This window comes from Saccharomycodes ludwigii, chromosome VII (genome assembly GCF_020623625.1).
Source record: "Saccharomycodes ludwigii strain NBRC 1722 chromosome VII, whole genome shotgun sequence".
NCBI lineage: Eukaryota > Fungi > Ascomycota > Saccharomycetes > Saccharomycodales > Saccharomycodaceae > Saccharomycodes > Saccharomycodes ludwigii.
In genome coordinates, this window is record NC_060206.1 from 160,937 (window position 1) to 185,856 (window position 24,920).

Here is a 24,920-nt window from a genome sequence, read left to right on the forward strand (position 1 = left end):
TATGCGAATGCTATTTTTTTTTTTTTTTGTATCTGTCTCTGTCTCTGTCTCTGTCTGTTTCTTTTCTAAGCTTAGGATGCTATTAATGTAAGAGATAGAAATGAGAAAAGGAATTAATTAGAGCTCATATTAATTTTGCCTGAGGGAAAAAAGAAGAAAAAAAAAAAAAAAAAAAACTTTTCTTTTTTTTTTTTTTATTTTTTTTTTTGTACGAAATATCGACTACTATGAAAAAAAAAAAAATTAAAAAAAAAGTTTGCAATAAGAAATCTCAACACTAACCTTTAATCTTTATTCCTTATAGCAAGAGAAACACCTTTTTTTAACAACACCAATGATAAAAACAAGCGACAACGTCGAAATGAGCAAGAAAAAACCAATAAAAAAAATGAGAAAATCTAGTCTAAGCAAAGTTCAGAAAAATTTTAAAGTATTCAATGATGTCAATGAACACGAAAACAGATACGCACAATTGACTTTGGAAGACTCAATAGCAGAATCATCTGAGGGGGAAAAAGTAAGTTCTAATGAAGATGATTATGATCCTACCAGCTTGGATATTTCAAATAAAAACACCGAGCCAACAGAGAAAGACACTTTATCTACCAATGCTTTAGATAACAATGAAGATTTTATTGGATTTGATTTTGATAGCAGTAGTGATAATGATGAGTACGAGAAAAGTGATGAAGAAGTGAACTTTGAAGAGGACAAAGATGACTCTAGTTCTACTGGAAAACATGTTTTCAATAGTGATTATCCATGGATATTAAACCATGACCATTCAAAACAAAAGGAAATTGCAGACTGGCTATGCTTAGAGATCAAGGACTTTGTGGCGTATATATCGCCCAGTAGGAGTGAAATTAAAATTAGAAACAAAACCATATCGAAGATTAGACAGGCAGTTAAAGAATTTTGGCCAGATGCCGATCTTCATATTTTTGGTTCTTATGCTACAGATCTATATTTACCGGGTAGTGATATAGACTGTGTTGTTAATAGCAAAGCTGGTGGTAAAGAGAGTAGGTCTAATCTTTATTCTTTGGCTTCCTTTTTAAAGAGAAAGAAATTAGCTATTCAAGTGGAAGTTATTGCAAAGGCCAGGGTGCCTATTATTAAATTTGTAGAGCCTGAATCAAACATCCACATTGATGTTTCGTTTGAAAGGCTTAATGGCTTAGAAGCTGCTAAAATTATTAGAGATTGGTTAACGGAAACACCCGGTTTACGGGAACTAGTTTTAATTGTTAAACAGTTTTTAAGTGCTAGAAGACTAAATAACGTTCATAACGGTGGGCTTGGTGGTTTTAGTATTATTTGTTTAGTTTACTCTTTTTTACAACTGCACCCAAGAATATTGACCGATGACATCGATCCAATGAACAACTTGGGTGTTTTATTGATTGATTTTTTCGAGTTGTATGGAAAAAATTTTGCATATGACGATATTGGGATTTCAGTAACAGACGGCAATGTTCGCTATTTGAAAAAAAGCCAACATCCGGATTTAACCATGGGTAGTAGATCATCTTTTACCTTGTGCATACAGGACCCTGGAGATGCCAAGAATAATATTAGCAGAGGTTCATTCAACATCCGTGATATTAAGAAGGCATTTGCAGGGGCATATGATTTATTGACCGATAGGTGTTATGAATTGTATTATGCCACGTATAAAGAACGTGTAGGTAAATCTATTTTGGGAAATGTCATTAAATACAGGGGGAAATTGAGGGAATTTAGAGATGAGAGAAATCTGGTTACCAACAAGGCCATCGTTGAAAATGAAAATTATCATAAGAGAAAGAGGGATATGGTTAATGGCGAAGATAGCTATGAAAGGGATGAAGATATCTTTGTTATTGGAACCAGTGACGAAGAACATGAAAAATATAAAATTACTGAGGACAAAAGTTACGATGAAGAAAGGCAGGATATGTCTAAAATAGACAAAAGTAAGGAAGAAAAAAAAAAAAGGAATAAACCAGCCAATGATAAACGCAAAAAACAAAAGATTAAACATGATAAAAAAAAGGAAGAATCTGGCGAAAAAAAGAAAAAAGATGTAATAAAAGAAATATCGAAAAAAAGTGTGGATGATTACATGGGTTTAAATGATAACAGCAATGAAGAAGCAGATGATGAATATAATCCAGAGCTGGTTGACATTTCCACTACAAGTGAGACAAAAGAGCCAGCGTTTGAATTTAAGGACGGAGATAAAATCCAGTCCGACGCTTATGATGTGGAAAATGACAGTAGTTATTCTCCATCTATAATAGAGCCAAAACTCAACAAACAACGTAAAAGAGACTATTGGTTAAGTAAAGGAAATTCTTTATAAAATATTTTTGCTATATTCCTTTATTTATAATATGCATGTATCAATTTTAACGCTCTATGATTAAATGTTTTTTTTTTTTTTTTTTTTTTTTTTACTACTAGAGAAATAATAATACTTGACAGTGAAATATATATATATATATATATATAAAGAAAAGGGGGGGGGGGGGAGAGACAGATTGGTATTAACTTTAGAAATCATAGTTCAACACTTTTTTTCTTGTCAACTTTTTATCTTTTTGGAATTTTTTATTTTGCAATCTATGCTCATTGCTTTTCTTCTTGACATTTACCCATTTTTCTATGCTCTTTGAATCGGGATCCTTTGGGAAATAAACTAGCTGTTTAATCATTTTTACAAATTTTTCTAGACATAACCTTTTATTATCTTCACTTGACCTACTTTCATCGGATTGTATGACCAAAGCGTCTTTTTTGCTGGTATAATACCTAAACCCTGGATTTTGCAACAATTGATCTTTAACATATTGTGGGATCCATTTGTTTTGATGGAAATCATACATGATTAGTGTACATTTGCTGTTAACTTTATTAACGTTTTGACCACCTGGACCACTAGATCTACTAAACTTGGAGAAGAACATACTTGAAGGGATATTGTCTATTTTTAAGCAGTCTACCCATTGTTTTGCCTTTAATTTGTCAATACTGTTACAAAGTGATTGAGTAGAATGGATGAGTCTAACGATATTTTTATTTATTAAGAATATTGGTACTTTTGCAGATGATAGTTGGGACATTGTTATAAACAAGCTATTATCTTTTAGGAGGGGGTTTCTTTGCAACATTGAATTGGTATAATTGTAGGATGTGATTATGGATATAAGGATCTTATCGTTATCGGACTTGTAATCTGGACTTGGATGGTATTGTATCGGACATTGTGTGGAAACAAGCGTCTTTTTTTTTTTCTTTTTTTTTTTTTTCTTTTTCAACCACGAAAAAAAAAAACTTTCCTGTTTGGGAAATTTATTATTTATTATTATTAGTTTGAGATTAGCGGGTGACAAAAAAGACAGGTAGAAAGCGAGCTATTTCGGACTGAGAAGTACATGCAGAAGTAAGCACAGTAAAAGAGAATTCAAAACAAAGCTCAAACTTTGTCGTTTTATTTTATTTTGTTTCAATTTTTTGATCCAAAATTATCTTCGTTTTGTGTTGTTTCCTTTGTCATAATCATCAACTTTTGCTTTCCAATCATTTGTTTCAAACAGCTCGTCAATACAAGAATCTCTTCTGTTTTGCAGAGTTAACTTTTTTTTTTTTTTTTTTTTTTGTCTTTTTTTCTTTCTTTTTTTTTTTTTTTTTTTTTTTTCCATTTCAAGAAATTTTCAATTTTCAATAAAAAATTTTTTTCTTACAAAAAAAAACCAAATTAAAGAAGAAAAGGTTGCAACCAAGAGAAGTTTCTGTAATATTATACACTTTTATTAAGAAGATAACAATAAAAAATAAAAATTAAAAATTAAAAATTAAAGATTAAAAAAAATTAAAAATAAAAATAAAAAAAAAAAAAAAAAAAATTTAAAAATAAAAATAAATAATAGTCTAAATTTAGAACAAATTGTGCTCCTTCTAAATTAACTAAAAGCACTAACCTCAAAAATGTCATTATCAGCTGCAGCTCATGAAATTTCTGAATCGGATTTCCAAAATATTGGACCTGCACCAAAACCACCTGGTGTGGCTTACAACAAAACGAAACCTCTTTCAACTGGCTTGTCTGATTTGGATTTAAATAGAAAATTTAACCAACCATCGTTTGTAAAGAACAATTTTACTCAACCGCAGCAGCAGCAATCTCCACAATTAAAGCAACAGAAAAAGGGTTGGGTTTCCTATAAGGATGACGGTATCTTATCCTTTTTATGGCAAAAAAGATATATGGTTTTAGGTGACAGCTATTTAATATTATATAAAAATGAAGCACATTCCAAATTTGAAGACCCTGTGTTGAAAATACCATTAACTAGCATAATGAGTGTAAGTAGAACACAGCTGAAACAAAACTGTTTCGAAATAGTACGTGGATCAGAAAATAGTAATAGCAATAATAATAATAATAATAATAATAATAATAATATGCTTGTCAATAACAACAATAGCAACACCAGTATAAACACATTCACTGGCGTGTCTAATACGGATAATAAAAAGACTATATATATATCTACCAAAACTGAAGTAGAGTTACATGCTTGGTTAGATTCAATTTTTGCCAAGTGTCCATTATTAAGTGGTGTTTCCAGTCCTACCAATTTCACACATAAAGTTCATGTTGGATTTGATCCAGAAACCGGTAGTTTTGTCGGTATGCCTTCAAATTGGGAAAAATTATTAAAACATTCTAGGATCACCGGCGAAGATTGGAATAATGATTCACAAGCAGTTATTCAAGTTTTACAGTTTTATCAAGATTATAATAACAATGGCAATAACGGTACCGCTGCTAATAACCCCGTATCCTCTAATGCGGGTATAACTCCTAAAAATAACCAAAGGAATGTGAGCTCAAATAGTAATAATGGAACTAAGGATAACACTAATACCCTTGTGAAAAACAATACCAGTAATTCACTAGAAAGTACCAATACCACTGCTATTAATAATAACGGAGGTAACAGTAGAGCCAATAATGCTAAAAATACTACTAATGAACAAAAAATAGATACAAGTTTAATTCCAAACAGAAAGGCGCCAGCTCCCCCAATACAAAGCAAGTTGAATTCCAATGTACAACAACAAAAATTTCCCACAAACAACTATAACAATAACAATAATAGTAACACTAGCATTCAAATGGCATATGGGTCAAATAATTCTAATATTGGCAACAATGTTAGAATACCTGCTTCCAGTTTACCAAGTCCCGTGAATAAACCGAGATTGCAGCTTAATACAAAGGCTAATAATTACGTTACTTACAAGGGCCATAATATGGTTAATCCTTATTCTGCTGCTGGTACTCAGCCATCTCCTACAACACCATCAGCCCGAATTCCTCCATTAAGAATGCACCCACAAAGAGCTGCACCACAAGCACCAAAACCCTCTCCATATAAACAAAATTTTTTCCAACAAAACAATATGAGTTCAACCTCTTCTTCCATGAAACTGCACCAACAACAGTCGCCCATTGTTAGAAAACCAGATATTTCATTAGGTACTACTTATCAACAACTTTCTGAAGGTAAACCTTCTAATGTTGTATTAGCCAGTCATCAAAAACAAGACCAAAAGCCACAACAGTCTCCTACAGCAGGTACCTTTAATAAAACTTCAAAGAAAAAACATCCACAAATGTCAAATGCAGAAGTTATGGCTAGATTAAAAGACGTCACATTTACGACAGACCCAAGCACATACTTTGAAATGGTCGAAAAAGCTGGACAAGGTGCTAGTGGCTCTGTTTACTTGGCTAAAAGAATTAAATTACCACCATCAGAGGGAAACGTGAGACAAAGTAAATTCTATGAAGAAGAGCCGCCGCAAATTGGCGATAAAGTTGCTATTAAACAGATGATTCTATCTAAGCAGCCTCGCAAAGAATTGATAGTGAATGAAATTTTAGTAATGAGAGATTCGAGACATAGAAATATTGTTAATTTCTTGGAAGCGTATTTGAAAACAGAGGATGATCTTTGGGTAGTTATGGAATATATGGAAGGCGGGTCTTTAACTGATATCATTGAAAATAGCCCCAATGCTTGTACATCAACTCCAGCGTTAACCGAACCACAAATTGCATACATTGTTAGGGAAACATGCCAAGGTTTGAAATTCTTGCATGATAAACATATTATTCATAGAGATATCAAATCAGATAACGTTTTATTAGATACACAAGCAAGGGTGAAGATTACTGACTTTGGTTTTTGCGCAAAGTTGACCGATCAACGAAGCAAAAGAGCTACAATGGTCGGAACTCCATACTGGATGGCTCCAGAAGTTGTTAAACAACGAGAGTACGACGAAAAAGTTGATGTTTGGTCCCTGGGAATTATGACTATTGAAATGTTGGAAGGTGAGCCTCCTTATTTAAATGAAGATCCGTTGAAAGCTCTATATTTAATCGCTACTAATGGTACACCAAAACTGAAACATCCGGAAACTTTATCTTTAGAAATTAAAAGATTTTTGAGTGTATGTTTATGTGTTGATGTGAAATACAGAGCATCGACTGAAGAGTTATTGCATCATAGCTTTTTTGAAAAATCGTGTCAACCAGAAGATTTGATTCCTTTATTGGATTGGAAACAAAACACCTGATAGCTATGCATTTTTTTTTTTTTTTTTTTTTTTTTTTTTAATTTTTTTTTTTTTTTTTTAGTGTTTTTTCGCAAGATCTTCGTGTTAATAGTAAATTTATAATATATTTATTAATTGTATTGAAAAATAAATATATATATATAAATCTCATAACTTCATGGGATCACATTGCTAGTCTTTATTTTCATTTTATTTAATTTAATTTTTTCTTTTTTTTTTTGCTTTGTTTGTTTTTGTTTTGAATGTTTTTCGCTGCCATTTTTAGGTTACCACATATCGATATTCATCATTATTGATATCATGCACTTAACCTATGTCCCCCCATCTTTGTCATTACCGCTGTTATTTTATTTTCGCTAGGACTCAGTTCCTGTTTTGTTAAATATCATGGATACAATTAATATATATATATAGTTTTTATTTTTAATTTTTTTTAGTTAATTATCATCATTTAAAAGGATTCTACCATTTAATTCTTAAACCACTTAATATGTATGTCCTAAAATGCAGAGTAAAATAAAAAAAAAAAAAAAAATACTCTTTACTTAACATAATAAATTAGAGAAAGTTGAGGTAATAACCTTTGTAAATCTTTGACCCTTTCAGAAACAGGAATGATTTCTAACAATAATGGATATAAAACTTTTAATTTATCAGCATCATTCCCATGAAATGATGACGAAACTTCAATTAATCCCTGAAGAACCCAAAGTAATTCATTCTTTCTGATACTTGCTATTGGCTTTCTAATCCGTAACCTTTCGTCAGAAATAAATCTTCTTAAAACAAACGCCACTCTTGATAAAAAGAACGGTAGACATAAATTTCTCATGTGCTCATTTTCGGAAAACTTCAGTAGGTCCTTCAAACTATATAATGTCAAATTAAATTTGGGTAACAAGTGTGGCTCATCGCATGACCCCAAAAGATTGTCAAAATCAAATGAAGTTAATTTAATCACAACATCATTCAACGACTTGCAGCCGTTAATAATTTGATCTTCAATTTCATTAACCTCATAAAAAAAAGATCTAGTCCATAGCCTCGATATGAACAACTCTAATGTTTCTTTACTGAAAATGTCTATATTTTCAACTAAAAAGTTTCTATACAGTGCATATTGTTCTATTTCTTCCGCTTCGTCTTCTTGCACAGAGTCATTATTCCTTTCTAAAATACCGATAACAGCCTTAATAAATATATCGGTGAAATTGGTGATAAATGAGGAATCAGTTCGTAATGCACCGTTATCCATATTAAATATCTCAACTGAGATGCTGTGAAAAGTTTTGGAAGCTAAAACCCAAAGCTTGCAGTTCTTCTCCTCACTTAAATCACTTTGAGATTTTGAGAGAATTATATCAGACAAGTTTTTAAAAATTTGCAAAAACTTAGCATCTTGATCCTTCACATTCGCAACAGCATGAAATTTAGCATTTAATAAGGCACAGGCCTTATAGCTAACGGCGCTAAATGTTGGTATTCTTGACTTCAAATTATTTGGAAGTTTCGGTGCTAACTTCTTTACAATTGTATCTTTAACATTAAACGGCAAAGTAGAAATACTAGATAGCTCCCATAGGACTAAAATTTTAATATTAGAATCTTCAATAGTGTCAAAACATTCCAACGCAGACAAAATAGTGCTTTGAAGACTGGAGGGTTTAGCCTTATCCAAACTAAATTGAGGTAACAATGGGTACTTTATCGCTTGAGTAAATACACGCACAATTTTTTCTGATACCTCAAAGTCCAACAACTTTGTCTCTTCCAACAATTTACACAAAGAAGGATAGCATGATATCAATTCTTGAATACAGTCGTAGTTAGACTTATCAACAGACTTGTTGAAATCTGTATAAATAATATCGTAGTCAATCCAAAGTGAAAATATTTTCATCACAACCTCTTTAGGTGGAAAAGAGATTTCTTCATGGCTTGAAAATTTCTTTAGCAAAGTTTTAAGGTTAATCAATACATTGAATTTGGAGTCATAATTCTTGCTATTCTTCAAGATTATTTCATAATAAGAAATAAACTTTAACCATTTATCAGTGTTTCCCCTTTCACCACTAAACTCAGCAAAATGGGATAAATACACCAAATTTAATCCATTCAACGTGGTATTAACAAATTTAGGGACCTCTGAATTTTCACTGCTATCTAGTAGTGGAAACAATATGATCTCATACACTATATCCCATGATGGCAAACATGAATCCTGAGCAGCCAACACGCGGAAAAATGTAACCATAGTACCATCAATAACCTCTAATCTTGTATCATTAGCACATGATAGCAATCTTTTCAATAAATACAATAAAGTAGCATGATATAACTCAAGATCACTTGATTCTGGTGATATAATTATTGTTGCCAAATCTTCTACATTTTTAGAGCTACTAAACTTTTCCAATGAGTACTTGGTTTTTGGTAAAGCCTCATATAAAGATCGCAAGTAGTCCCCAATAATCCAAAATTCGCTTATAGCTGTAAATGAAATATTTAATTCCAAAGTCTGTTTGGCAAAATGAACTAAAATATCAATTATGCTTTTGATATGTTTTAAGTGAAGGGTTTGTAAAAAATCATCAGATATTAATTTAAAAACAGAAAAGGACACACTAATCATGGATTTGTGCTTAGATTTCAAAATATCTGTAATTGCGTTTTGTTCTTCCTTGTCTTGTATTTCCAAACTCTTTGTGTCATTAATCACAGAAAACGGACAATCAATGATTTTGAACACGCTAGACCATGAGTGGTTCAAATAATCACCATAATTATCCAACAAGTCTTTGACTGTTCTTAAAGCTTGCAATAGAATATCAGATTCAACATTGATATTGCCGTTATAAACATCGACACTATTTGTTAATCCTAATGACATAATGCTATCGATTAATTTCATCAATGCCTTCATGACATGTTCCTCAATACCGTCAAAATTATTGTTGTTCTCATCTGCACTGTTCGCTATCGCTTTGATAATTTCAGTGAAAACATTAGCTACAGCTAACCTTTCTTCAGGAAGTGTGTTGCTACGCCTTTTGGATAATTCGGTGATGAAGTAGTCCAAAATAATATTCCAAGTGTTGGTTTCGAAAATTCGGAAAAATCTAGTAGCGAATACTTCGCTAACATTACCCAAGAAATTCAGATAAAAATCTCTATTATACGTGCAAATTTGTAACTCTGTAGTTTCCAAACCTTCTTCATCTTCAAACGGTTTGCAACCACCAATCTTTCTATCGTCAACTAAGGCTTGCGATGACTCAGATATTAGAGCCCCAACCATATTTTTAAATGAAATTTCAGCATACTTTGTTGTTGATTCTAAAAATTTTGAGAAGTTGTTTTCTATTGAATTTAAACTTGGTTTCGGCAAATCAGGAGATGGTGGTAGTGGAATACTAACATACAACTCTTGAAACATTGGGGATGGCCCATATATATAGTAGGCACACCATTGATAAATTTTGAAAAATAGTTTCCAGTTCGAGGACGAAAAGTTGGCGCCCGATGAGACACACAACGATATTAAAGCTTTAAAAAGATCAATATTGCGACTGTTAAAGACTCTCGGGTAGTAAGACACTCTAGTGTAACTAGCTTCAATATTGTTATTATTATTTGACAGTTTTTCACTGGTATTTTCGTTGTCATTGGAACTGATATCATTAGAAGAGCCAATTAATGTTTCGCTAATGGTACTTAAAATTGTACTATTATTATGTACATCAGTAGCACCACTATTCCCAGTAAATTCATTAAGAACAATCAATCTAGAAAATAAATCTAACGATTTGTCCACCTCGGATTGTATTTTTAAAAGCACGCAGGTGTGGGTCAACTTTTGGAATCCACGCACCAAAGATCTAAACAGAACCACGTCTAACGTAGATGAGTGAAAAAAAGTTCTTAAAGATCCAAATAAATATGGGAAACTAGCGATGATCATCTTTGTAAAATCCTGTAAGCTAGCTTTGTTCTGCAGCAATTTTAAAACAACAACCTCAGAATCGCTTGATATAGAGGTGAAAATTTTAAATAATAAAAAAACTTCGTAAGTTTGATCTGCAACAGGTGCGGTTTGTTTATCAACTAATTCTAGAAATGGTACTTTAACTTGGGACGCCTCTGCTGATATAATTGGAGTTTCTTTGGGGGCTAACACTGAAGATGGCATTAAATAGTTAGTGTATTGTTTGGAATGCAAATTTTTTTGTAAAGTAGTTAATATCGTGATGAAAAGTGGTTTTCTATTTTTCCCCACCAAGTCAAAATTTTCATAAATAGTGTTCCATAGAACAAAGGAAAACCCTGAAAACAATTCCAAAGTCAATATCTTCTTCCAAGTTGGTGAGCCTGATTCCTTTTCCAAAATGTGATTGAAAAAGGAAATAATGACCTCCAATTCAACGGCTAGAAACTGAATAAAATCAACATTAATTAAATACTTGGCTGCCCTATAGGACCTAACAGTAATCATGAAATTCTTATTCTGCTGGGCAGATATTTGTCTTAGTAATAAAGGGACCGCCTTAGTTCTCAATATAAACTGTAAATCTTCTCTTTCACAAAAACAGCTGCGCTGGTTTAGGAAGATGCTTTCTAGAATTTCCAAAAGTGATTCTGCGGATATAAATTTGATATTTAATAAAGAATTAGGCCTTGTTTCAGCGGAGCATAAATCAGTGAAAACTATATTTGTGTCGTATCCATATCTACCAACAGTAATAGTAGTTACATTATCTTTCAAGACATTAAATTTCTCGTTCTCATCGGTATTGCCGTCGTTAGAGGATGCGTGGTTAGTGCTGCAATCTTTTCTTTCAAAAATACTGTTGATCAATTGTTGCAAAGTAGCGCTCGCAGAACTAATGACGATGGAGGAGTTATTATGTTGTAACAAATTGGTACAACATGCCAACACTTTTTTCACATTTTCTCCAACAATAAAACTAGAATAAGTCTTGAAAAAAACCGGAAGGATTTGTAGGACTTTTAGTTGTATTTCAGAAGATAAATTTGTGCATTCAATAAAGGCATCCAACACCTGTGGTATTCTTGAGTTGGGAATGGAAGTTTCGACAGCCAACCTTTGGAAAGATTGCATACTAGTAAAAATGAGCTTTACATTTTTAGAAGAGCATGATAATAAAAAGGGAACTATAAAGTCTGGATGCCTTTGTAAATCTTGATGAGATTTACAAGTTTTCAATATCTCAAAGGATTTCTCGCTGGTACGTCTAATTTCGGGATTTCTTCTTTTAGAATCGTTAGCTAACAATTGTAGGTCATTGGCTAGTTTTTTAGCTAGATCATAAAACGTGTCATTATTCATTTTGATGAGATTATAATACGTGCTAAGGGTTTCTTTTATAATAAACTGAATTAGCTATGATTTTTTTGTAACTTTGAAGGTTGAGATTTGTATGTTATAATTGGGTTATATTCGGGTATAAGAAGAACTTGGAAGTATATATATATATATATTTTTTTTTTTTTTTTTTTTTTTTTTTTTTTTTTAAAGGTGGAAGAAAGATTAAAGATTGAAGATATAAAATAGAAAACAAAAATAAATAAATAAAAAAAAAAAAAAAATACTATTTAAACTTGTTCTTTTTTTTTTCCCCTGAATAATTTTTTTTATGGACAAAAAAAAAGCAACGGGTTATTTTACACTTCGGACTTCGGAATAAGGCTTTTCTCTCTTATTTTTTTTTGTTCTTATTTTTTTTTAATGTTCATTTTCATTTTCTCTTTTTAAATAAGAACAAGAATATTACAGAAAAGTATATAAAAACAAATAAATCAAGAAGAAGAAGAAGAAGAAGAAGAAGAAAAATAAGAAGAACCATTAAACATAGAGATACTTCTATCGCTACGATATGTTAAAGTATTTATTATTTTTACAATGCAGAACTATCGTTTTATCATCTTCAAAAAGGGGAGTAATTTTTGTAAATGCACCTGGCCATTTATCGACGAAAAGACTGTACTCTAAAAAGAACAATAATGGTAATAATAAAGACAAACAAATACATTCTAAACTTGAAAATACCACTTCCAATACCATCGAAGAAAACGAAAACATAAGTAATAATATCAAGAATTCTAGTTATTCATCAACAGAGCCAGATAAAACTGATGAATTTCACGATACTGTTGTTAAAACCCCAAAAGATCTAGCACAAAAGATATTGAAATTAGATAGAACCTCTAATAATGATACCACCAATAATGATACCAATTATACCCCTTTTTTTTTAAAGGAAAGGAAAAAACAACTGATTTTACCCCATGTTCCCGGAAATGCTAATATTCCAAATAAAGATGTTCAAATCGAAGGCCTATTTGCCGGGCCTAAGCCACTATTTTTAGGGAAATCCTCTATTATCTCCGACGATAAGGATTTAACCCCCAATTATCACACTATAACGGATTTCTTTACCACACTTGAAAAAATTGGGGAGGAAGACAACGATGCCAATAATAACAATAGCACCCATAATAGTACCGATATAGGTGAAGTTATTAATGCATATAGGAATAAAAAGAAAAATTCAAGGAAACCTATAATACCTTGGGAAGCTTCTATCAGCGGACTGATTTACAATGACAAGCCATTTAGGACCATTCCTAAATCACTAATTTCAAAATTAAAACCATTTAAATTGATCAATTTAGAAAAGAAAAATACAAAGGATTCACTCTACAAGGACAATGGTACAGTAAAATTTAAAGTACATAATTCATTTGTCAATGATGAAGTAGAAATGGTTAATTTGTTTGACATCACAGACGATTTTTCCGATGATCGATCAAATTCTAAAAGTGATGCTAAGAAAAATGGTCCCTTTTCCAAATCTACTCTAATAACAGATGCCAACTTAGCAAAAGAATGGTATTATAGAGAAAAAATGAGGTACGCAGAAGATTATAAATTTATTAAAGCAGACCAATACGTTTTCAAAACATATGTTACGAAACTAAACAAATTTTTGGCCAAAGAATTTTATAAACAAACCAAACTTACCATAAATAATCAATTTAGAGACCATTTGTTACCACTATACATATATGTAGACAAATCCATTTGTTCTAAAAACCGATTTCAAAGCTATTTAAGAAAAAAGATTATCGATAATATTGAACCCATTTTAGATACAGTTTGCGCATCTTATGAAGACCGGAAGCAAGCAGAAGCATTTCATGCAAGGGTTATGATTAAAGTGAATGCCATTACCAAGGAGTTGTCGATCTATTTACCGAGTGTATATTTCACTGGAGACACAATAGATTGTATACTAAACAGATCTCCAGTTAAAGGTTTTGGTAGAATACACTGGCTTAAACCAAGGAAAAGATATAACTGGTTGTTCGGTAAAAACACAGAAAGAAATTATGTTTTTGATTACAACCAAGAATACAACATGACCCGGACCGGTATCAAATATATTAGGTATCCTATTAAAATTATATGGAAGAATTTCGATGATGCATTTACTGAATGGGACTATTATACCTGAGATGAGGACTGAAAAGTTTCATTATCAATGTATTCTTCATCATCAAATTCTATTTCTGTTGTTCTATATAGATATATATTTCTATCATTAGTGGTGGAATTGATATTAATATCAATTGTGTCTAAACCTATATGCTTTCTATAATTTGTTTCGTCGTTAAATGTTTCATTTTCTGTCTTGTCTTTATTTTTGCCGGTCACTGGTTTAATAATATATGAATCGGCGTAATATGCTAATAGACGTAGAATATGGGAGAATTTGTCAAAAATCACCTCATTTAACCATATTTTGGTGTCAAATGCAAGTGCTGATGCTCTGTTAGGATTAGGCGAATCGTTTAGGTGTATTGTAGCTTCGTGTAAAGTATTGTCATTAATAGTGGCGAGGGTAAACTTGTTGTTAATTTTATTCTTAAGATCTTTGAATATGTGTTTGGTTAGATAATTGTCTTTTAATTCGTTCTCTTCATAAACAGGTCTGCCCAACAAACTTTGTGCCTGCCTAACTTTTATTAGAAATTGTAATCTATCTATCCATTCCCAAACTACAATACCTGAACATAAATAGCAAGTAGTATTAAATGACATGCTTAAACTATCCACCCATATGTTAGCCACATCAGCAACAAAAAACCCTGGCTGTAATAAAACAGTTGCTATTGCCAAAAGAGTGACCACATACATATCTTTATTAGTTTTAAAGCAAATTTGTCTATAAATGAAAATGTTCAGGCATATAACACAAGCATAGCTTGTGGATATAATGATTCTTATCAAATATACAAACGGGGTGATGATATCAGATCTTTGTTCAATAATTGGTGTGTAGCATGTGATAGCCCATAGAGTGGCTAGGATAATAACTAGAATGACACCCGTAATGAAAATTAATCTTTTTTCTTGTACTCTATTGTATAATCGCACAAGATTGTACACCTTAATTAATGTGCAAAATACCTCAACTATGAAATCTATTGTGAGAAAAGTTGTATCATTCCAAATAAAATCAAATAACAAGGAATTGGCACTGAACCCGTATAACTGATTTTGTTTTTTCAACTTCATAAAAATAATGATGATACACCTTATGAAGTTTATTGAAGCTAATAAACTACTGCAATATAGAAGAAAGCTTGGAACATCATGTAATAATTTATTGGTAATGTTTCTGGTACTGGCATTAGTTTTCTGGTAAATTTTTTTCTTTTTTGGTTTAATAAAAACGATAATAGTCAAGGCTAAAGTTATTAGAAGATTTGCTGTTATGGAGTATATATCTACAAAGATGCTATGCTGGAAAGTGGAAGTTTTCGATGATGTTTCGCCTTGTTGATCCTGCCCTGTTATTTTTAGCCAGTCCTGTTGCAATACAGGTAAAGAGGCAGGTCTCGGCCCTCGGTTAAATGCCGAATATGCTGGTTCATTTTTGTAGCAAAAGCCTTGAAAATATAATGGTGACTCTTCAGTGGAATAAAATATTTTTAAAGTATCTTGTTTAATCCAATCTGGATCATTATCTAGGGCAAACGCTATACTGTTGTCACCTAATAAAAGTGGTTCACACGATGAGAATTGTTGGCTTGGTGAAGATTGTCTCCAAAAAGAATATTTTGAGACTTTAGAACGGGCCATTTGAAATAGTTACTCTCCTTAAAGGTCAATAATTTGTTAGTTTTTCTTTTTGTTTGTTTGTTTGTATTACAAATGGATATTATTTCAGGGAACAGATTTAAAAAAAAAAAAAAAAAAAAAAAAAACTTTTTTATTTAATTTAACTTTTTCCCACTTAGTCCGAAAAATGCAATAATGGATTAAGTTGGACATAGAGACTTTTCGGACATTAATTTGGTTTTCATTTTTATTTTGTTCGGGTAACGTATTATTATAATTTATCTGTTTTCGGATTGAGCTTCGGATTGAGCTTTGGATTAAACCTCGGATTAAACCTCGGATTTGAATTTAAATTAATGTGATTTTACAATTTTTTTGATTTTTAGCAAAAAAAGAAAAAAAAAATTTTATTTTTTTAGTGGTAATCTTTTAATTCTAGCCAACTGTCACTCTGTGTATATTACAACAATAAAAAGAAAAAAAATAAAAAAAATATAATATATAAACCTAATCAGAAATTACATACAATACCATTAATACTAATGGCCTCCTTTCATACTAGATCAATGCCCGATCTACTTAACACTTTAAAAAGTAGAAACAACAATATGAATAATAAAAATACTAGGGATAATAGAAAAATTAGTAACGGGCAGACTAGTGTTTCTCAAATTTATAACGATAGGACTTCTTCAAATTCAAGTTTTCTAGAGTTATATGATAATGATGATGATGATTTTAACTATGAAGAAGGAAGTGACAAAAATAATAATAGTCTGAATTCCTTCACAGAATCGTATGAAATCATTGAAAATGATAGGTTATCGAAAGAGGATAATGATGAAGATGATAATAAAAATAGTACTACTACTACTACTACTACTACTACTACTAATAATAATAATAATAAAAGTAATAACAATAACATTAATATTCCATTTTCTACTGCATCATCGGCTGCTTACATGAACCCCGCAGATTCTTTAAACTCTTTTGATCGTTACGGTTTCAAAAAGGAAAATTCCTATGTTACAGAATCACAATATGATACCTGGTGGAAAGAATATTCTGTTTATTCCCTAAGAAGAAAAAAAAAATGGGAAATTCTACTAAATAAATCTGGTATTTCCATTAACAACAATATACCTAAAAGATATCCACCAAAATCTGAAAAATTAAAAAGATATATTAGAAAAGGGATTCCTGCAGAATGGAGAGGCGAGGCATGGTGGTACTTTGCTAGAGGTGACGAAAAATTAAATAAAAATAAAGGGTTATATGATAATTTGTTACAGAAAATTAATAGTAAAGATGTAATAATAGGGGATGCGGAAATTATAGAACGTGATTTAAATAGAACCTTTCCTGACAATATGCATTTTATGAAAGACACCGAAAACGAACCAAGCATGGTATCATCTTTAAGACGTGTTTTATATGTTTTTGCTCTCTATCAGCCCGAAATTGGGTATTGTCAATCAATGAACTTTTTGGCCGGTCTATTGCTTTTATTTTTAGACGAAGAAAGATCTTTTTGGATGTTGGTAATTATTACTTCGAGAATTTTGCCCAATGTTCATAGCGTCAATTTGGAGGGAGTCAATGTAGACCAAGGAGTGTTGATGTTATGTGTTGAAGAATATTTACCTGAATTTTGGTTCAAAATTAATCCGCAAGCTGCTGCATTATCTTCGCGATCCAAGCATTTGTCTTTAAATCATCATCATATTAATATGAGTAACACCCCGTTCAGTAATGATAGCTCCTTAAGCAAAAACGACTTTTTATTTAAATTACCGCCTATTACATTATGTACAGCAAGCTGGTTTATGAGCTGTTTTATCGGCATTGTTCCGATTGAAACCACATTGAGAATTTGGGATTGTCTATTTTATGAAGGTTCACATGTTTTATTCAAGATATCCTTGGCTATTATAAAATTAAGTGAGTCGGCCTTGCAGCAGAGTAATAGCAGTAATAATGGTAGTAGTGGCAGTTATAGCAGTAGTAATAGTAGTGGTAATAATGGTACCGGTGCTTTTACCCATCATAATAATAATACTAATCTATTAAACAGACATTCTTTAATCAGGAGAAAATCTAAACTTTCATTGCATGATTCACACTCAAATACAGTTAGTAATAATAGTGATGATATTGATATGGAGATTTTCCAAACAATGCAAACTTTCCCCAAGACGTTGCTAAATCCAAATGATATTTTTGAAAAAATTATATTCAAAAAAAAATATGACTTCAATAGTTTGAATCAAGAGGAAATAGACAGATGTAGAAAATATGTTGTTCTGCAGAGAACAAAATATAAGAATTATGTGGAATTATTGTCAAAAAAAAAAGACAGGATTAATAACAATAATGAGGGTTTCAGTGATGTGAAAGAGGAAGAAGATTCTAATTTATTTGGCGATATTACTACCCCCGGTGGAATAACCAAGGAAGATATTGAACGTGCTTTAACATCTGAAGTTTATGGATTTAAAAGAAATTTGACAAGTGTACATTGGAATAATAGTATCAAGCAAAAAGTAAGGCAAATGAGAAAAAGAGACAGGTAAATTTTTTTTATTTATTTACTTACTAATAATATATTATACTTTTTTTTTTCTAATTTTGTTGTTATTTTGTATGGCTCCGTTATGTTTAATTAAGATTTATATGTATTTGATTAGGGGCATTTAACGGCATGTTATTTTTAAATTTCTTTTCTAATATGGCATTTTATCATTATATATTTCAATTCTTTTTCCAAAATTAATGTATATATATATATATATATATCACATATATTTAATTTTATTTTTTGTTTTTTTTTTTTAGTTATAATTAGGCCAATAAGTTGATTATTAAGGAAAATGAGTCTTCTTTTTCTTTTTCTTTTTTTAAAAAAAAAAAAAAAAAAAAACAAACATGTGTAAAATATATAATGATGTTTACTCTTAGTTGTACATATTATTTTTACTTTCTATTTAGCCATATCCCAACCTTTTTTCAACCTTGCTAAATATACAGCTGCCGCAGATCCAGTGTAATTATCTTTTAAAACTTGTTCAATTTTATTCCATGGAAGTTCTACATTAACTGAGGTATCGCTATCAATAGAAGTTGGTGGAGTAGATTTTAATGTGTCAACAGTATTGTCATTGTTACTATTTTTAAGAGTTTTTTCTTCGATTGTGTCACTTTTCTCTTCAACTTTATTATTTTTATTGACAACCTTGTTACTTACCATAATTGTTAGGGTGGCCTTGTTTTCTTTTAAATCACCTAACAAAAAATTATCATGCAAAACTTTACCCTTCAATAAAATTTTTAGTTGTGTAGTATCCATAATACTTTCAACATTGGTAACCAAATATTGTTTAACTTGATGAATAGTATCATTGACACTAAAGCTAACATCCATATTAAATTTGGGTGGTCTGATATTTTTTAAAGTTAATTCTACAGTCTCAGAACCATCATTTGATATGCTGTCGCTGGAGGATCCATTTTTATGGCTATTGACATTATAACGATACTTTTTATAGGGCAATGGAGATAAAGCAACACCCAAATTTTCAATCTGATTTAAAGGTTTGACGTAATCATTAGGATAAACAGGAGCTTCTAAAGTAGCCAGGGTCATAAATTTGATGAAGTCAGATTCATTAGCAGTCATTTTGTTTTTCTTTTTTTTTTTTTCTCTTATTATTATTTTTTTATGCTTTTGGCTTGAGTAAAATATAAGTAAAGAATTGATTGCCTTCAGTTAAAGGGGATTGTTTTTTCTTTGAGGTGAAAGTAAAATTTAAACAATTTACCAAAAAAAAAAAAAAAAATATTTTTTTTTTTTTTTTTTTTTTTTTTTTTTTCCAGTAAAATGAAAAAAAAAATATTGAATTAGATCTGAGAAACTTTTCCCATGATAACTAAACATATATATAATACTAGCAGTAGTAGTGGTAATAATAATAACAACAACAACAACAAACAATGAACGGTATTTTTGCTATAGAAAAGCCCAGTGGTATTACCTCATCTCAATTTTTGTCTCAAGTTCAAAAACTTTTTATGAAAAGTAAGATATTTCAACATGAAATAGGTGAACAAATCAGAGAAAGAACTGAGCAATATAAACGTGAAACAGGCGGTCGTTTACCATCCAGGAAAATGCTACGTAAATCATCAAAAATAAAAATGGGACACGGTGGCACTTTAGATCCATTGGCTTCAGGTGTATTAGTTATTGGTATTGGTAAGGGTACCAAACAACTGTCACAATATTTACATGGCACTGTAAAATGTTATGAGGCTGAAGCACTTTTGGGAGCATCCACCACTAGTGGGGATTGTGAGCCAAATGGCGAAATTATTAGTTTGAACAGCGTGAATTTTTTAAAATCTTTAACTAATACTGATTCAATAATTGACGATTTGACCCAAAAATTTAAAGGTCATTTAAAACAAACACCGCCCATTTTTGCTGCTTTGAAAATGAACGGCAAGCCATTACACGAATATGCTCGTGAGGGATTACCTTTACCGAAACCAATTGAGCCTAGAGAATTGGAAATTTCTGAGCTGGTTATTAATAAGGAGGATTTTTTAAGTACTAGTCATAATTACAAATTTTTACCGATTACTGATTCATTATTAGAGGATTTAACTAAACTTGAGGAAAATAATGCTAACAATGGAACACCATTGTTTTATTCTAAAGAATACTGTGAGTCGCATAATTTGCCCATCGACAAGGATAATAAACCCAAGGACACACATCCTATTACCAGAGAAGAAGCTGAACATATTATGAAGTTATCTACTAGTTACAGGGCACCTTTATTACATTTTATTGCCAAAGTTTCTTCCGGGACATATATTCGTTCATTAATCACAGACATGGGGAAATCATTGGGTACTTCTGCCTATATGGTTAAGTTGATAAGATTAAGCCAAAAAGATTGGGATTTAACCAAAAATAATGTTTTCAAATTGGAGAATTTCGTTGATGTTGAAGAATCCATTTGGAGCAAAGTATTGAAAAAGGTTTTGGATGAAGGCCCATCTGTTGATATTCAAAGAGAAATTGAAACATTGACATTAGAAAGTAAAGAAAAAGAACAGGTGGAACAAGAAGGTTGTCCTGACACGAAGAAACATTCTATAGAGATTGAGGAAGATATTGAACACCCTGATAAAAAAAGAAAGGATATATAAGAACAATTGTGATATACTTTTTGTTTGCTTTTTTAAAAAAAAAAAAGAAAGAAAAAAAAAAAAAAAAAATTCAACAAGTGTATAATAATACTATAAAAAAAATCTATAAAATATAACAAGAAATAAATATCAAATATGCGATTATTGTCCTCACCTTTGTTTCTTTATATTCTAACGTAAAAGTGTTATAAAATCTGTAAGTTATTTGATCCCTCAATATAATTGCATGTTAATAATGATTCATCGTTTGTAATATCAGCATCAACACTAATTTGGTAGCTATTGTATAGTAAAAAGGTATCTGGCTCATTTTCATTCGGTTTGGTAGTAAGCTTAGGACATGCAAATCCAAAAGTTGATGGACAATCTCTAACGATATTAAAACACATCTCAATACAAGGTAATATTTCATAATAATCGCTTATAGGTACTATGTTATTGTTAATATAATCATTTCTGTTGTCAGATTTGTTCCTGTGAAGATAATAACCATTCTGTTCACTACTACATCTCGGTATAGTCACTGTACATAACCAATTCTTATAAGAAAGAGCGCAATCATCACAAGTTCTTAATGTGGAATAAATAGCATCTTTTTCTGTAACGCAAGGAGTTAATTGCAATGCCTTGGTAAAATTTTGATATAAATTTTCAGCCCAATAGTCATACAGTAGCCCCAATTCCGTCTTATTATAGGTACTAGAAACATCGCTTTTTAATAGTAAGGAGGAGGATGGAACAGCATACGCGATTTCATTACAAAAGGGCAAATCGAATATCAAAGAGCATCTAATATCAGAAGCTGTTTCAAAATATACTTCTTTAAAAACCACACCACCTGGTGAATCGGTATCGGTTCTAATTGCCTTGATTAAATAGACTTGGTATGTAGTTGAACTGTTTAAACCAGAAATATAAAATTGTTCTCTAACAGAGCCGCCCCTGACGGATAAGGATTTAGTTATAGTGATATTAGAATTTAATAAAGGACTTGTAGTTGTGGTGTTAGAATCAGATGTGGCTAAATAAGGTCCATTTTTAATGGAACACAAAGATCTACTCAAACTGATGTCATAATCGCTATGGAAAAGATAAATATCATATAAGTCTATGTTAAAAACTGTGTAATTAGCATCATTATTATTTGAAGATGACGTAATGTTACCTGTAACTAATAGTGCACTGTCCATATCTGTGCCGACCACGTTAAGCCATGACCGTTCATCCCATTGAAAGGCTAAATCATCTTGAGATACACTAATTTCATAATACCACATGTCGCTTGAATCTATATCTGAGGTAATATTCACTTCTGATTTAACTACTAGATATAACTGGTCTCCTGCTGTAGATGTATCACTGTCGTTATTGCTGTCGACATCAATGTTTTCACTATCGCTGTTGTTAAATTGTTTTATGGCCAAACCTTCCATATAACCATTTTCAAAATTTAAATAGGGGAAGTCGGTTTGGTTGTAAATAACGGATTCGTTAAAGGAATAATATACCTTTAAATCGGTTTCTGAAACGTTTTTTGGTTTATAGCAAATGTTACCACTTAGGTAAATTAACATTTGATAGGAGTAGTATTTTTTACGGTTGTTATTAACATTGGTGGAGTTTAAAGTGAAAATAAAGACCGCATCGTTATTTAATGATAAATGACTTTCTATAGGAGTCCATTCTTGAATTGAATTTGTATCTAATATAGAGGAATAGTTTGAATCCAAATAAGTGTCTCTGTTGAACAAGCCATAATCAGCAAAACCGCTTGCGATATAGTTGTGTGCTATTATTAGGGATGATAGAGATAGAAATGTAGCAAAGAATAGTTTTATGCGTGCCATTGTGTATGTAAATCTATTTAATTTTCATTTTCATTTTCTTTCTAAACTGTGGTATATATATACAATTGAAAGTACATCGAATCATATCAAAAAAAGAAAAAGAAAAAAAAAAAAAAAAAAAGGAATTGTACGAATTACGTTAGAATTGCAGAAAGTTACAAACAAATTAACAGCAATTAAAAAATTAAGTAAAATTGGTGGGAAAAAGAAACGTCACAGACAGGATTCGAACCTGCGCAGGTAAAACCCAATGCCTAACAATCAAATAAATAGCAGGGCATCGCCTTAACCACTCGGCCACTGGGACTTATTTTTCTAGGTGTTGACATTTAACATAATGGTAATTTATCTTTTTTATTTTTCCATCATAATTCAAAAATTACAACTTCAATTTTATTTTTATTTTTATTTTCACGTTTTTATTTTTCATTAACATACAAAAACAATTCCAAATTTATTCAGGTTCCAATTTAATTGATACTAAAAAAAAAGAAAAAAAAAAAAGAAAAAAAAAAAGGAAAAAAGACAAGTTTTATAGATCTCCCTTTTCCATTTCCTTCCAGAGAGTAACAGTACTTTTTCTTTTTCTTTTTCTTTTTTTTTTTTTCCATTAAACTATCAAAATGTCTATCAGTACTACTAAATCAACTACAGAAAATCTACCTTGGATTGAAAAATATAGACCAGAATCACTTGATGATGTTTATGGTCAGACAAATGTGGTAGAAACAGTTCGTCGGTTTGTTACTGAGGGGAAATTACCACATTTGTTGTTTTATGGACCACCAGGCACTGGTAAGACATCTACTATTCTAGCTTTGGCCAAGGAAATCTACGGCCCGAAACATTATAAAAATATGATTTTAGAGCTCAATGCCTCCGATGATAGAGGTATTGATGTTGTTCGTAACCAAATCAAAGATTTTGCATCCACCAGACAAATTTTTGCACAGAAATCTTTTAAATTAATTATATTAGATGAAGCGGATGCAATGACAAGTGCAGCTCAAAATGCTCTAAGAAGAATTATTGAAAAATATACCAAAACAACCAGGTTCTGTATTTTGGCAAACTACTCTCATAAGTTAACTCCTGCTCTATTAAGTAGATGCACGAGATTTAGATTTCAGCCCTTGCCCCAAGATGCAATTGCTAAGAGAATGGAAAATGTCTTGGCTCGTGAGCATTTAAAACTAACTGCTGATGCAAAAACTGCAGTTTTAAAACTATCTAGGGGTGATATGAGAAAAGCTTTGAATGTGTTGCAAGCAAGTCAAGCTACTTTAAAAGATCCTATCAACGATGAAGTTACTGAAGATATAATCTATGAATGCGTTGGTTCACCAAAACCAAAAGACCTAGAGTACTGTTTACAAACCATTTTGAAAGATGATCGTATAACTGCTTTGGAAACCGTTCGAAAATTAAGAACCAATACTGGATTAGCCTTAATAGATTTGATTTCAGGTTTTATAGAAATTTTACAAGAATACGAATTAAGTGAGGAGGTTAGATCTAATATCTTAATAAAGCTAAGCGATGTGGAATATGCTATTAGCAAAGGTGGCAATGATAAAATACAATGCGGTGCTGTAGTAAGTGTTATAAGATCAAGCTTTAATGTGTAATATATATATATATAAATATATAAATAAATTATGTTTTTGACTACAAAAAGGAAGGAACAGAGAATTTACTCGAAAAAATGGAAGTTGGGGGGGGGCTAAAGTGATCGTTCTTCCTCGTTATATATAAAAATTAAATAATACGTTGACTTCACTTTTATAAAACAGTGATTTGAAGGATAGAAGTAGGATCAATACTATTCTTGTATTTATGCTTTACTCAACCAGTTATAATTATCCTGTAATTTTTTGTTTTTGACTACAAACAATAAATATACGAAAAGTTTAAACATTTGAGCTACTATGAAATTATAGATTGTGGAAATAATAATTAAAAAGCCTTTTTCTTAATTACGATTTGAAGAATACATTTTAGCCATAGGGTGTCTTGTTGTTAACCCCTTTTTTTTTTTTTTTTTTTTTAATTTTTAATTTTTAATTTTTAATTTT

At 31.1% G+C, this 24,920-nt stretch overlaps 11 protein-coding genes and 1 non-coding gene across 12 annotated transcripts; 6 read left to right on the forward strand and 6 right to left on the reverse strand.

Annotated features, from left to right (window-relative positions):
• Positions 1-388: 388 nt before the first annotated feature.
• SCDLUD_005038 (uncharacterized protein) lies at positions 389-2,347 on the forward strand (the record flags this gene model as incomplete). Its single annotated transcript, XM_046081013.1, has 1 exon — positions 389-2,347. One exon carries the CDS (start codon positions 389-391, stop codon positions 2,345-2,347), a length of 1,959 nt encoding a protein of 652 aa, XP_045932647.1.
• Positions 2,348-2,537: 190 nt separating this feature from the next.
• Positions 2,538-3,107, reverse strand: PTH4 (Pth4p; the record flags this gene model as incomplete). The annotated part of the gene is made up of 1 exon (XM_046081014.1): positions 2,538-3,107. The coding sequence occupies one exon, from the start codon at positions 3,105-3,107 to the stop codon at positions 2,538-2,540; it is 570 nt and encodes a 189-aa protein (XP_045932648.1).
• Positions 3,108-3,972: 865 nt separating this feature from the next.
• Positions 3,973-6,636, forward strand: SCDLUD_005040 (uncharacterized protein; the record flags this gene model as incomplete). The annotated part of the gene is made up of 1 exon (XM_046081015.1): positions 3,973-6,636. The coding sequence occupies one exon, from the start codon at positions 3,973-3,975 to the stop codon at positions 6,634-6,636; it is 2,664 nt and encodes an 887-aa protein (XP_045932649.1).
• A 541-nt stretch (positions 6,637-7,177) lies between these two features.
• On the reverse strand, positions 7,178-11,983 carry MON2 (Mon2p; the record flags this gene model as incomplete). Its single annotated transcript, XM_046081016.1, has 1 exon — positions 7,178-11,983. One exon carries the CDS (start codon positions 11,981-11,983, stop codon positions 7,178-7,180), a length of 4,806 nt encoding a protein of 1,601 aa, XP_045932650.1.
• Positions 11,984-12,530: 547 nt separating this feature from the next.
• Positions 12,531-14,079, forward strand: MRX6 (Mrx6p; the record flags this gene model as incomplete). The annotated part of the gene is made up of 2 exons (XM_046081017.1): positions 12,531-13,914; positions 13,982-14,079. The coding sequence occupies 2 exons, from the start codon at positions 12,531-12,533 to the stop codon at positions 14,077-14,079; spliced, it is 1,482 nt and encodes a 493-aa protein (XP_045932651.1).
• An 82-nt stretch (positions 14,080-14,161) lies between these two features.
• On the reverse strand, positions 14,162-15,802 carry RIM21 (Rim21p; the record flags this gene model as incomplete). Its single annotated transcript, XM_046081018.1, has 1 exon — positions 14,162-15,802. One exon carries the CDS (start codon positions 15,800-15,802, stop codon positions 14,162-14,164), a length of 1,641 nt encoding a protein of 546 aa, XP_045932652.1.
• Positions 15,803-16,323: 521 nt separating this feature from the next.
• MSB3 (Rab GTPase-activating protein MSB3) lies at positions 16,324-18,357 on the forward strand (the record flags this gene model as incomplete). The annotated part of the gene is made up of 1 exon (XM_046081019.1): positions 16,324-18,357. The coding sequence occupies one exon, from the start codon at positions 16,324-16,326 to the stop codon at positions 18,355-18,357; it is 2,034 nt and encodes a 677-aa protein (XP_045932653.1).
• A 407-nt stretch (positions 18,358-18,764) lies between these two features.
• On the reverse strand, positions 18,765-19,460 carry MDY2 (Mdy2p; the record flags this gene model as incomplete). Its single annotated transcript, XM_046081020.1, has 1 exon — positions 18,765-19,460. One exon carries the CDS (start codon positions 19,458-19,460, stop codon positions 18,765-18,767), a length of 696 nt encoding a protein of 231 aa, XP_045932654.1.
• A 314-nt stretch (positions 19,461-19,774) lies between these two features.
• PUS4 (pseudouridine synthase PUS4) lies at positions 19,775-20,998 on the forward strand (the record flags this gene model as incomplete). Its single annotated transcript, XM_046081021.1, has 1 exon — positions 19,775-20,998. The coding sequence occupies one exon, from the start codon at positions 19,775-19,777 to the stop codon at positions 20,996-20,998; it is 1,224 nt and encodes a 407-aa protein (XP_045932655.1).
• A 185-nt stretch (positions 20,999-21,183) lies between these two features.
• MID1 (Mid1p) lies at positions 21,184-22,845 on the reverse strand (the record flags this gene model as incomplete). The annotated part of the gene is made up of 1 exon (XM_046081022.1): positions 21,184-22,845. One exon carries the CDS (start codon positions 22,843-22,845, stop codon positions 21,184-21,186), a length of 1,662 nt encoding a protein of 553 aa, XP_045932656.1.
• A 211-nt stretch (positions 22,846-23,056) lies between these two features.
• On the reverse strand, positions 23,057-23,152 carry SCDLUD_005048. Its single transcript is given in 2 exon segments — positions 23,057-23,102; positions 23,115-23,152. It is a non-coding gene; the product is annotated as a tRNA-Ser (tRNA).
• A 316-nt stretch (positions 23,153-23,468) lies between these two features.
• On the forward strand, positions 23,469-24,473 carry RFC3 (replication factor C subunit 3; the record flags this gene model as incomplete). The annotated part of the gene is made up of 1 exon (XM_046081023.1): positions 23,469-24,473. One exon carries the CDS (start codon positions 23,469-23,471, stop codon positions 24,471-24,473), a length of 1,005 nt encoding a protein of 334 aa, XP_045932657.1.
• Between the last annotated feature and the right edge of the window lie 447 nt (positions 24,474-24,920).